Source organism: Equus quagga, chromosome 1 (assembly GCF_021613505.1).
Source record: "Equus quagga isolate Etosha38 chromosome 1, UCLA_HA_Equagga_1.0, whole genome shotgun sequence".
NCBI classification, from domain to species: Eukaryota; Metazoa; Chordata; class Mammalia; order Perissodactyla; family Equidae; genus Equus; species Equus quagga.
The window spans coordinates 11,715,705-11,728,713 of record NC_060267.1 but is presented as its reverse complement, the minus strand read 5'-3'; the positions used below and the strand labels follow the sequence as shown (position 1 = coordinate 11,728,713).

The 13,009-nt window shown below is 43.5% G+C and overlaps 1 protein-coding gene across 11 annotated transcripts in view; it reads left to right on the top strand.

Annotated features, from left to right (window-relative positions):
- Positions 1 to 10,899, top strand: part of RBMS2 (RNA binding motif single stranded interacting protein 2) — an 80,060-nt gene extending 69,161 nt beyond the window's left edge. For 8 of the 11 annotated variants that reach the window (XM_046660837.1, XM_046660820.1, XM_046660884.1 and 5 more), the window contains 9 exons: positions 802 to 881; positions 1,016 to 1,125; positions 1,458 to 1,504; positions 1,927 to 2,020; positions 6,043 to 6,120; positions 6,751 to 6,861; positions 7,483 to 7,563; positions 8,005 to 8,090; positions 8,854 to 10,899. In XM_046660837.1, coding sequence (XP_046516793.1) covers positions 802 to 881; positions 1,016 to 1,125; positions 1,458 to 1,504; positions 1,927 to 2,020; positions 6,043 to 6,120; positions 6,751 to 6,861; positions 7,483 to 7,563; positions 8,005 to 8,085 — 682 coding nt within the window. In that variant the 3' untranslated portion in view covers positions 8,086 to 8,090; positions 8,854 to 10,899. Of the gene's footprint in view, positions 1 to 801; positions 882 to 1,015; positions 1,126 to 1,457; positions 1,505 to 1,926; positions 2,021 to 6,042; positions 6,121 to 6,750; positions 6,862 to 7,482; positions 7,564 to 8,004; positions 8,091 to 8,198; positions 8,522 to 8,853 lie in introns of those variants that run through there. The other 3 variants (XM_046660806.1, XM_046660812.1, XM_046660848.1) reach the window with 3 other exon arrangements.
- The last annotated feature ends 2,110 nt before the right edge of the window (positions 10,900 to 13,009 follow it).

Here is a 13,009-nt window from a genome sequence, read left to right as displayed (position 1 = left end):
GGGAAGATGCTGTACCTTGTATTATATAGACCTTTATAGTTTTTAGAATACATTTAAATACATTATCTCATTTGATCTGTAGAACCCTGTGTAGTAGGGTAGATGAATATTATCTCTAAAGTGAAATAAGGATGGGTTCAAAAGGTTTTTATGCATGTCCTAACTCACCGAGCTTTGGGTGGTGAACTGGCGCTGGAATCTAGATCTTCTGATTCCTTACTTGGGCTTCTTTGCCCAAGAAGATACTTTAACTCAGTAGTTCCCAGCATTGTTTTTTCTATCACTATGGACCATAAACTCTGTCTTACTACTCTGTCCTCCTACAGATGCATGAAATCTTAATGACGTTATCAGTAGCTAATTCGACCTTGGTAATTATAACCAGAAGCAAGAAATAAATATTAACAAATTCTTAGCTTGTGCAGTTTTATTAGAGTGAGGGAACAATTTCCATTAGGAATTTTGTAGTAAAAAATACTGGTAACAGCCCGTATTTATTGTGCTCTTATTTGTGAACCAGACACGATACTAGGCCCATCCATCAGTATCTTCTTTGGAATATTCATAGCGTGAAGACCTCCATTATTCCTTTCAGGACCCCTGCAGGAGCCAGTTAAGAGAACCTGCATTAGAAGCTGGGGTTACCTCTTCAAGATACCTTGAATTTGTGTGGAGGAAACTGTTTCTGTAGTCACAACTTTTGGAGCATTTGTGGGGCTGGGAACTTAGAGCTTTCTCTTTGATGTCGGGAGAGCACAGATCCTGGAGAAGCTAGTGCCTAACCCTTCTTGTGCTCCTTAGGATGGAGTCCACAGAGAAGTGTGAAGCCATCATCACCCACTTTAATGGAAAATATATTAAGACACCCCCTGGAGTACCAGGTGAGGCATCTGGGAATCAGGCTGAGAGGGCCACAGGTTGTTACTTCCAGTGAAGATTCTGGAGGAGTTTTGCATGAGTGTGAGTGAGCTAAGTGAGGTGGGACTCAGCTGCCTGTCTGCTTTCTCCTTGGCAGCCCCATCTGATCCCTTGCTTTGCAAATTTGCTGATGGCGGTCCAAAGAAACGACAGAACCAAGGAAAATTTGTGCAGAATGGACGAGCCTGGCCAAGGAATGGAGACATGGTAAGGGGACCTCTGAGGAGACAGGAGTACGAAGGACATTACAGTGAAGTGGAGATTACCATGGCCTGACTTCTGTGAACTTAGGCGGCAGGCTTGAGAGCTTCCGTATGTAACTGAGAGATGCTGACTGTTTAATGTGCTCTTCACTGTGGGTCTTGGGTGGGATTTTGCAACGTGCACACACAGAAAAACTCTGGAACAGCTGTAGTGGGACTTGTCCAGACTTCACTTTAGTCAGTTGAACCAAATACATCCCCAGCTTTGGCATTCTGAGCTTGCTCCTGTTTTCATCCAAGTGCTCACAGTTTGAACACTGTGTTGTTTCTTTATAGGGTGGTATGGCCTTGACCTATGACCCCACCACAGCTCTTCAGAATGGGTAAGCATATTTTATATAATCAGGCCACCTGAAAATGACAACAGGCTGTGTCCAGGCACTCTGATGTGTCATCTTGACTTTTTTTTTTTTTTTAAGATTTTTTTATTTTTTCCTTTTTCTCTCCAAAGCCCCCCAGTACATAGTTGTATATTCTTCGTTGTGGGTCCTTCTAGTTGTGGTATGTGGGACGCTGCCTCAACGTGGTTTGATGAGCAGTGCCATGTCCGCGCCCAGGATTCGAACCAACGAAACACTGGGCCGCCTGCAGCGGAGCGGGCGAACTTAACCACTCGGCCACGGGGCCAGCCCTATGTCATCTTGATTTTTAAACAGTAGTTAGTAGGAAGTGGCTATGTCTGTCAGTGGGGGCTCTTACCTTGTGGTTTCCTGTGACTCCTTACTGATGAGGTTTGTTCCTCCAGCTTTTACCCAGCTCCTTATAACATCACCTCCAACAGGATGCTTGCTCAGAGTGCGCTCTCGCCATATCTTCCATCTCCTGTGTCTTCCTATCAGGTATGCTCATGCCCAAAAAAGGGCGGTAATTGGATCAGTGTTTTAGGCAAAGGAATACAAGGTTGGAAACTCCTTGTTGTTTTCGGTTTTTCCTTTATACGTATTACACACAAATAATTTTACATAAAAGCATAACATGTTACCACATTACATATATATAGACTGTGGTAGTAGCACCCTCTTACTCTCTGTCCACCACTGAACATGTAAACTCATGTTAATTTCCTACTAGTTTCCGTATTTTTCTTCGTGTGCATATACACATATGTATGGTGTTTTGAAAGTCATTGTTTATTTAACAAAAATTTGACCATATTAAATATATTTTTTACACTTCAGTCTTCTCACTTAAAAGTATCTTAAACCGGTGATTCTCCAAGTGTGGTCCCTGGACCAGCAGTATCAGCATCATCTGGGAAATTTTAGGAACACAAATTCTTGGACTGCATCCCAGGTCTGCTGAGTTAGAAACTGGTCCAGCAACCTGAGGTTTAATGAGCCCTTCAGGTGATTCTGATGCAGCTAATGTTGAGATCCTTGGTTCTAATTATTTCTTTTTTTAATAGTTGCCTTATATTTCATGCTGCAGATATATCAGAATTCTCCAACTATTCTCCAGTGAAGGGCATTCACTTGGATTTCAGTTTTTTCTGGTACAGATGATGCTCCAGTAAACATCTTGTGCCTGTGTCCTTACATATGAGTGCTTTTATTTCTGGGGGCTGGAGTGCAGGGAGTGGGATTGCTAGGCTGAATAATATATGGCCTTCGGTTTTATCGATGTTGCCAGATTGCTTTCCACAAAGGCTGTGTCAATTCACGTTTCCACTAGCAACGTATGAGAGTACTCATCTCCCTCCAGCCATAGATGACATTGCTCTTTTTCAATTTTTCCTATCTTGATGGATATAAAGTGCATTCTTACCTTAATTTGTACTTCCCTGACTGCAGCTGAGTTTAAGCATTTTTTTTTATGATTGTCATATTTTGATTTGAACTTTGTATGCTTGGCTGATTGTTCTGTTTGGTTATTTGTTCTTTTCCCAACTTAAAAAACTATTTGTATATTATAAGTATTAATCCTCTGAATGTTATCTTTGTTACAACTGTTTTGTTCCAAATTTAATTTTTTCCATTGACATTGTGGTCATCAGGCTAGCTGTGTGTCAGATGCACTTGGAGAGGTTTTAAGCCTGGGTTACTGGCGCCACCACAAGAATTTCCGATTTAGTACATCTAGGATGGCAGGCAAGCATTTGTATTTCTAACAGGTTCCCAGATGCTGCTGCTGCTACTGCTGGTCCAGGGACCATGCTTTGGGAATCACTAGTTTTTGCCATACAAAAGTTTAAAATTTATATATGGCTAAATATATCTGCTTTTTCACTCATAGCTTTTTTTAAAGATTTTATTTTTTTCCTTTTTTTCTCCCAAAGCCCCCCGGTACATAGTTGTATATTCTTTGTTGTGGGTCCTTCTAGTTGTGGCATGTGGGACGCCGCCTCAGCGTGGTTTGATGAGCAGTGCCATGTCCGCGCCCAGGATTCGAACCAACGAAACACTGGGCCGCCTGCAGCGGAGCGCGCGAACTTAACCACTCGGCCACAGGGACAGCCCCTCACTCATAGCTTTTGACTTTCTTAATTAAAAAGGTCTTCCTAGTCCCTTTATTGTACATATGGTCTCCAAGATTTACTTAATTATTTTACATTTAATTGTATAATCATGAGGAATTTATTTTTGTATGTGGCATAAGATAGAGGTCCTATTGTATTTTCTTTCAGAATGTTAACCAGTTGTTCTAGCACCAAATTATTAAATAATCCATTATTTTCCCATTGAATTGAAATGCCGCCTTTGTTGTGTAATAAATACTGGGATTTATTTCTGTATTCTTTATTCTCTTCCAATGATCACTGGGTCTGTTCCTATTCCAATAATATATTGATTTGATCACAGTGACTTACATGATATGTTCTAATATTTGATAAGACAAAACCCTTTTCTCCTTTTTTTTCATACTTCTCTTTGCTATTTTTTGGCATGTATTCTTCTGTATAAAGTTTGTTTTAATCTAGTTTTAAAAAATATGCAAGGATTTTAATAGGAATTACGTTAAATCTATACATTAAAGAGAATTGACTTTTTAAAAAGTGCTAAGTCTTTTCACCCAAGGTATGGTATTTCTTTTCATGTTTTCAAATCTTTATGTCTTTCAATAAGATTTTAGTTTTGTTTATGTAGGTCTAACACTTTTCCTGTTAAATATATTCCAAGGTTTCTGTAATTTTTATGAGCATTTCTAGATGCTTCTTAATATATGGATGGAAAGCTGTTGACTTGTGTTCATCTCTCTTGGATGCAGCTAAGTCACCAAATCCTCTTAGTACTACTAGTGTTTTTTTACTTGAGTCTCTTAGCCTTTTTAGGTATTCAGTTATACCATCAGTGCAAAATAATAGTTTTCTCATCCTTTCCAATTTTATGCCAAGTGTGTTCTTATCTAGTTGTATTTGACCCCACTGTAAGATAGGTTACTATAATTGCAGCGGTTTTACTATTTCTCTGTTTAGGTTAATGTTAGTGGCTAGTTTTTGGTAATAGCCTTTAATATATGTAAGTAGTTTCTTTCTAGTCTCTATTTTACTTTGTGATTTTTTTTTAAATAAATGGCTGCTGAATTTTCTCAGCTGTTTTTTCAGCAGCTAATATTGCACTATGGCTTTTTCCTTCAGTTTGACTTGTGTTTATAGGGTTAATAATCTTGAACAATCCTTACATTCATGGAATACACCCTACTTGTTGTGATTCATTTCTCTAGCTTCTCATTGCTAATTTTTTTATTTTAAAATTGAGATATAATTCACATACCATAAAATTCTCATTTTTCTAAAGTGTACAAGTCAGTAGTCTTTAGTATATTGACAGTTATGCGACTATTACCATTGTCTAATTCCAGAACATTTCATCACCTCAGAAAGAAACTCTGTACCCATTAGTAGTCATTCCCCATTCTCCCTTACCCTTAGCCCCTGGCAGCCACTAATACACTTTCTATGTCTATAGATTTGCCTATTCTGGACGATTTCATATAAATGGAAGCATACGATATATGTCTTTTGTGTCTGGATTCTTTCGCTTAGCATGTTTTCAGGGTTTATTCATGTTGTAGCATGGATCGGTACTTTATTCTTTTTTATGATTGAATTATATTCCCTTGTATGGCTAGACCACATTTTGTTGTCCATTTATCAGTTGATGGCCATTTGAGTTGTTTCCACCTTTTAGCTATGGTGGATAATACTGCCGTGAACATTTGTGTACAGTTTTTGTGTGGACATGTTTTCATTTCTCTTCGGTATATACCTAGAAGTGGAATTGTTGAGTTACACAGGAACTAACTCTGTGTTTAACTTTTTGAGGAACTGCTGTACCATTTTACACCCCCACCCACAGTGTGTAACACTTGTTGCTCTGTCCATTTTTTTTTTAAGACTTTATTTTTCCTTTTTCTCCCAGAGCCCCCCGGTACATAGTTGTGTATCTTTAGCTGTGGGTCCTTCCCTTCATGGCATGTGCCATGTCTGTGCCCAGGATCCGAACTGGCGAAACCCTGGGCCACCAAAGCAGAGCGCACAAACTTAACCACTCGGCTATGGGGCCGGCCCCTGCTCTGTCCTTTTAATTATAGCCATCCTAGTGGGTATGAAGTGCTATCTCGTTGTGTTTTTGATTTGCGTTTCCCTACTGACTAATGATGTTGAGACTCTTTCATGTGTTTATTGGCCATTTGTATATCTTCGTAGAGAAATGTCTGTTCAAATTCCTTGCCCATTTTTAAATTGGGTTATTTGTTGGGGTATAAGAGTTGCTAATATTTTTCAAACAGTTTATTCTTAATATTTCTATTTTCTGAGGGGGCACTTCAAATTTTTCTGAGTTTTGCTGAATATTATCAAAGCATTGGGCGAACCCATAGTTTCTAGACAATTAACATTTTTGTTTGTGTTTGCTTGCATTAGAGAGTAACTCAGACATCTCCTCTACAAGTACCTAACCCACCTTGGATGCACCACCAGTCATACCTCATGCAGCCTTCAGTGAGTGTTCAGAAGTGGGCAAAAGCCAAAGGGGCAATTTGATGTAAAGAAAAACAATGGGATCTGATGACAGGAGATGTGGGTGTGAGTTCTGGCTCAGTCTTTTGTGTAACCCAGGCAGATGACCTTAAATTCTGAGTTTGTTATTATTATTTTTTTAAGGTATATTTTTTGGTGAGGAAGATTGGCCCTGAGCTGACATCTGTTGCCAATCTTCCTCTTTTTCTTTTTTTCTCCCCAAAGCCCCAGTGCATGCTTATATACCCTAGCTGCAAGTCATTCTAGTTGTAAGTCATTCTGGTTCTGCTGTGTGGGATGCCACCACAGCATGACCTAATAAGCAGTACATAGGTCCCTGCCCAGGATCCGAACTGGCAAACCCGGGCCACTGAAGTGGAGTGTGCGACCTTAACCACTTGGCCATGGGACTGGCCCTGAGGTTGTTATTGTTAGACAAAGATCCCTCCAGACTGATGGGCAGAATACCTATTCTTGTTGTATAGTTGGGTTGCTGCTCACCTGTCATTTCCCGGGATTTTAAAATGTCTCTCATGGTAGCCATGAATCACTGCTTCAGGCAGCCTCGCAGGACGCTCACCAGCTAACCCTGTCCTTTGTTGCTCCCTCTAGGGTTCAGTTCTGACACCAGGGGTGGATCACCCCATTTCTCTCCAGCCTCCCTCCATGATGGGACCTCTTACCCAGCAATTGGGCCACCTCTCCCTCAGCAGCACAGGCACGGTAAAGCAGGATATTTCTGATTATAAACTCCTACCAAGCAAGGAATACCTTTGTAATATTCTTCAGCCGTAAATACTTATGAATGAAGATGGGAATCACTTCAGTATCGTTGAAGGCCCACTCAGAATGGGAGGTAAACCAAAAAGACAGTAATCCATGAGCCAGGAATACAGCCATTCTGCTCCACAGCCCACTTCTTTTAACTGATTCCTCTTCGTGAAACTAAACAAACAGTGTTTCTGTCTACATATTTATGTAGGAGTTCACACATATTTCCTCGAAATCCTTATCAAAATAGTAAGAAGAAGAATGGATGGAGCTCAGTAGGTTTCTTGTAGGTCTGCTGCATTCTGATGTGCACAGGCGGGCTGAAAGGTGGACCTGGCAGTGCACTGAGGAAAAGCAGGAGACAGTCGGGAAAGAGGAGGACAGGAAGGCCTGTAGGTAGAAGTCTCTCTAAGCCAGTGTACTTTAGGACCACCTGAAGTGCTTTTAAAAAGCACAATTAAATTAGGATCTCTGGGGATGGAAGACAGGCACCACTGTTTTTTAAAGCGCCCCAGGTGCCTTAAAAATAGCCAAGAACCACTGCTGTAAGCTCACTGCTGTTTTTCATGCCAGTACATGCCAACGGCTGCAGCTCTGCAAGGAGCATACGTCCCCCAGTACACCCCTGTGCCTTCTTCCGGTGTTTCAGTTGAGGTAAGAGCCTTCCAATCTCTTTGGACTGAGAATAGGAAAAGGAACAGAGGCATGTTTTCCCCACTCAAGGTCTTCCTCTCACAGTGATGCTGATTCTGTGTTCACAGATGGCTGGTGGGCATGTGCAGGACGTTAGGAAGGAAAGATTTAGTCTGTGTCCTTGAATGAGGCCCTTCCTCATGTTTGGGCAGATAGTAGTTATTACCGGGATGCTGGTGTGTGTTGACTCGCATGTCTTGGGAAGAGGATAGGCCGCTCTCAATATCGGGGAAGTGATGCTGTGGCGTGTGCGCACATGTGCGCGTGTGCATTCACACAGGTGTGTGGGTGGGGGGTAGGTCAGGGAGGGCACTCAGCTCTGGGTGGGTTTTAGCAAGGCTGTTTCAGTGGGAGGTGAGGAAAGGATGCACAAGGTGACTCTCCTGCTTGGCTGTGGTGCAGGAGAGCAATGGCCAGCAAAATCAAGTGACGGTGGATGCTCCCTCAGACCATGGGGTCTATTCTTTCCAGTTCAACAAGTAACAGCGGTAAGAACCACATGCTGAAGGGTGGGGTGTGCTGAGCAGCCCGAAATCAGACATGTTCTCCTATTTGTCATCCCCCTCCCTACCCTCTCTGGCTTCTGCCTCCTTTAGGATTCTCCTCCCATCTTTGTTGAATACAAATGAATTCTTGGAGATGCTGATGCTCCCAGACTCCAGAGGGCTAACCAGGAATGCAGACCACCTGTGGGTCCTGCTAAGAACCAACACTTGGCCATCGTTTTTCACAGGCCTGGGCCTAGAGAAAGAAATCTCTGCACTCTGGCCCTCTGCCAGTCCTCCATTACTGACCGAGCTGGGGGGAACCGTCACTTCCTATGTGTGCTACCTTCAAGGATACCAAAAACACCTTTTTCCTTCTTTTGAAAAGAAAGTTTTATGTTTTGTTTTTAACCGCAATATATACGGCAAAGAGATAGGATGCCTGGAGTTTCTTCTTATCATTATGAAAAACAGTTTTTAATGTGTTGGACTTATTTGAGGAGGCTTTAAAAAAGTTGTTATTATTTCTTCTCTTAAACAAAAAAGAAAAAGAAAGGTGTGGTGCTAGAATACTTATGAAGGGGTCCTCCTGTGGGCCCTTCTTACTAATTTAGTTATGGACCTTTTTGGTGTGTGTGTAAGAAAATATGCAAACTTTTAATATTTTGTTTTATAAAGCACTTGGGTCACACATCCCGTCTCTTCTTCACACATTTTATGCCTTCTTTCTCTCATCCTCATTGTTCTTTTTCTCTTTTCCATACAGTAGAGCCTGCATACTTCGCCTTTTTACAATTTTTAATTTTGTGAAATATTTTTGGAATGAAATTTCATATGGAATTTTTCAAGACTGGGCAAGGAACAGGCAGAACATGAAGCAGGCAATGGCAGTGGCTTTTCCTCCCTCTGCCCTGCCACATCCTGGGAGAAAAGACTAGACTTTACCTTCAGAAAGCAGAGATGTGACCCAGGCTCATTAAAGAGACAATCCCACAGCCTTTGGAAGCCATCGTTGAGCCAAAATTGGATGAAGACTAGGTCTTCCCTGGCAAGTTCCAGAAGGATGGACTTACGACTTCTGACTAATTCTTCTCACTGCGGAGGCCAACGCACTCTGAGGGAGTCTTTTCCCGCTACAGCTTTTCGGGACTACTTGCTTTCCTGCCTCCTGGAAGACCTTCTTTTCTGCCCTGGGTCTCAGGCCCCTCTCTTCCTTATCTCACATCACTGTACTCAGAGCCTTTCCAGTTGTGGCCTGGTTGAACCCCCTTAGGCTCCTTCCACTGTGGAAGGCCAGCTGCTTCCCCTCTAGACAGTGGTTCTCAAGGAGGTGGTTTTGTCCCCTAGAGGCCGTTGGCAATCCCTGGAGACATTTTTGATTGTCATGCCTGGTAGTGGGGGCTGTGTGCTACTGGCATCTAGTGGCTAGAGACCAGGGATGCTGCTAAACATCCTACAGCACACAGGACAGCCCCACCTCCCCCAACAAAGAACTATCCTGTTCAAAATGTCAGTAGCACCAGGGTGGAAAAACCTTGGTGTAGACGGTGTTGCCCCTAACTCCTGCACTAGAGCACTTGGTGAGCTCCCAGCTCAACCCTGGACTGCAGTGCCTTTTGACACTCATGCAGCTGGACAGGCACAGAACTGAGGTCCTTGAATTTTCCTCAGGCTTTGACCTTTGACACTTCTGCGTACATCAAGAGCTAGCTGTTCTTGAAAGGCTTGTGCTGTTGTGTGCATGCCACATGCACACACACATTCAGAGGGATTGAGGGGGCACTGTCCCCTGTGTGCAGTGCCGGGGTGGGAAAGGACAAGGCTCTCTGTAAATGTCCAGAGCAACCTGCCCTGCCTGGTATGTTTGGGCCCCTTTTCCAGGGAACCAGGACATCAAAAATATCCTTCTTGTGGAAGGACAACAGGGAGCTAGGATAGAAAAGGGCAGTAAATCCCATCTCATTATTTACAAGGTCAGGGGTCCTTTAAAGAAGTCCCCATTTTGCTGTTCACCTGCATCTCCTTCTGCAAGACCTGACTCTTTGTACATGGAGACACATAGGAGAGAGCCTTTGCCCATTTTCCAGAAAATAAGATCCTACACCTCTCTTCTCCCAAGTCACTCCCGCATGCACTGAATGGAGAGTTCTGCTCCCCTTTGCTGAAATTCACGGTCAGGTGCCTTTTCACTAGACAGTCAGACAGAAAGCCAGATGCTGGAGAATGGAGAAACAGGTGTTCATTAGGCTGGCTGTAGGGAGAGGAAGGAGATGACATTGGGGGGAAAAAAGCTGTACAGAGAGCTTGGGCCCAGCTTTCCCTCCCCTCCTACCCATCCCAGAATTGAGACTCTCAATGCTGTCTACCCCTAGACTGTCCTTTGTAATCCTAGGGGTAAGGGAGTGGGGGACAATGGGTAGCATATTAAGTGTAAAGGACAAAATTGCCACTATTAATTTTCTCATGGGTGCTTCCAACCTCAGGAAGGGCTTATCTAATTAAAACAGCTCCAAGCTCAGTAACCTTCTAGAAGGGTTTGGCTGGGCAGGTAGCTGTTATTTCTGAGTCTCCAGCCCTTAGTCAAGGAAAGTACACCATAGATTTCTTGTCAGTGGCCTTGAAGAAAAAGAGAAAAATCTAGAATCCTGTTCATTTGATTGATAGTTTGAGGAGCCTTGCTCTGCTAGGAGGTTTGGTGCAGTGGGGACCTTTCACGGGTGGAAACTGTTGTTAATGTCACTGCTGCCCCTTTTCTGCCTCCCAGAACTCCTGATTCTGCTTTTTCTGTATTTAAAAAAAATGTTCAAATGGCCATGATTTTGCTTCATTTTGTTTTAAATTCTGAAGTTACCTTTTGTGTATGTTCTCCTCATGTGAATCTACCTAATGGAGTCTGTCAATGAGTGTTTGTGGATCAAGCAGGTTTGGGCCTGGGAAGCGATGGGGAGCTAAAGCTTTCTTTGTAGTGGTTAATGGCACTGTGGAATTTCTTCTTCGTGTTTGTGGGTTATACTCTTATTTTTTCCTGAGTAGTTATTTCATTTCTAACAGTTAGTTCATAACATGGGTGAGAGATGGGAGAGCGCAGAGAGAAGGAATCAGCGGTGCTTTCTCTCGTGAAATAGCCCAGTGGTGGCAGTGGTGGCACGGGAATTGTAGGACAGCCTTCAAGTTCACAGCCTCGGCCTGGGCTCTTGAACCCTCTGCCCAATGTTTTCTGAATCCTGTCTTCATGGAGCCCAGATCAGTCTCTCTGTGCACTTCACATCTTACCCCTACTCATAGTATTCTTCTAAAATTTTTTTTTAAAGATTTTATTTTTTTCCTTTTTCTCCCCAAAGCCCCCCAGTACATAGTTGTGTATTCTTCGTTGTGGGTCCTTATAGATGCGGCATGTGGGATGCTGCCTCAGCGTGGTCTGATGAGCAGTGCCATGTCCGTGCCCAGGATTCGAACCAACAAAACACTGGGCCGCCTGCAGCGGAGCGCGCGAACTTAACCACTCGGCCACAGGGCCAGCCCCTAAAATATTTTATAGTACTTTGTGTTTTTCTGTTTTCAGTTAGATAGAACATGGCAGCATCCCCTCCTCAGATGATATAATCCTTTACTAGGCTCAGAGCCTGCCTGTGCCATCTCGTGCCGGTGTTATTACTGCTCCACTCATCTCAGATGATACTGAGACCCCAGCTGATTAGACTTTTTGGAGGAGGGTGTGACAGAGCTTAGTGAGGGAAGATGTGGGAATGATGATGGGGAGAGATGTTATTTTTAACCAAAGAATTTGAAGAGCTGCCCAGACTAGGCAGCCTTGTAGCTCTGAAGAGGTAACAGCCCTTGTCGGTAATAGGTCGGTAAAAGGACATTACTTGCACTTCGGGTGAACACTAGACTTTGCTGCTCTACCAACCATCCCTGAGTTGGGCCACCTCAGCCCTATTCCAGTCCTCTTCCTTGCCTTAGTGATCAGTGAGCTTTCACCCCCTTGGTGCCCACCATGCTCACTCCCTGCTGCTTCAGCATCACCCCTTTGGGGGCCTACATGTGGGTTGTTACTTTGCACCACAAAGGTGCTGAGAGAGGCCATGCTGGAATGGAGTGTTGCAGGGATCCCCGACAGTGGACTCTGGTCTTCTGGAAAAACCCACCATTGCTGCTCTCTTCTGCACTTGTCCCACCTTGTGGGAGGGCAGCAGCACTGCACTCATAAGGGGCTCCTTTGACTTTCTTAACCAAGGGCAATAAACTTGGGTTGGTGATCAGGTCTAAGGTTGTCCCCGGGCCCTGCTTAGACCAGCTTTAGAGAAGAGGGTGGGTGTTATGAAAGCAGGTCTCTAAGGACCAGGTGTTACATCTTGTGCCTTGTCGCACTGATTCTTCCCGATCCCATCCTAAACCAACTACTCCATTTCTGTTTTCCCCAAATTTTAGGTTCTTCCATGCAATTAGCAGATCTCTCATATTTACTCAGCTTTCGCCCCTTTTTGTAGGAGAGTCTTCCTTCAGCAGCTGAGCAGCCTGTGAGCTCTATCATCCTTCTGATCTTTGCTGAGTTTTGCTGGACTGCCTTAGGGTGGTCCCCACAGGACTGTAGTAATGAGAAAGCTAGGCCCCCTTTTACCACTGCCCTTTCCCCTGACATACCCACTTGTGTTCTGAATAAACCTTCATTCTCCAGGCACATCCCAGAACGTCCTTGTCCTTGTTACAGATCTACCTCAATTTCACAATCCAACAAGGACACACGCACTTGGTTTACAACTTTCCTTTACTCTCTCCTTCCCTTCGCGAGGGTTAGGAAGCTGGAGGCTAGACAGGGCTTGTGATCAAATGCAAAAACTCTTGGTTACTTCTACTTCTACGATGTCGTCTTTGGGATTATTCGCTCATGAATCACCCTAGCATAGTGTGAACTCTCCAGT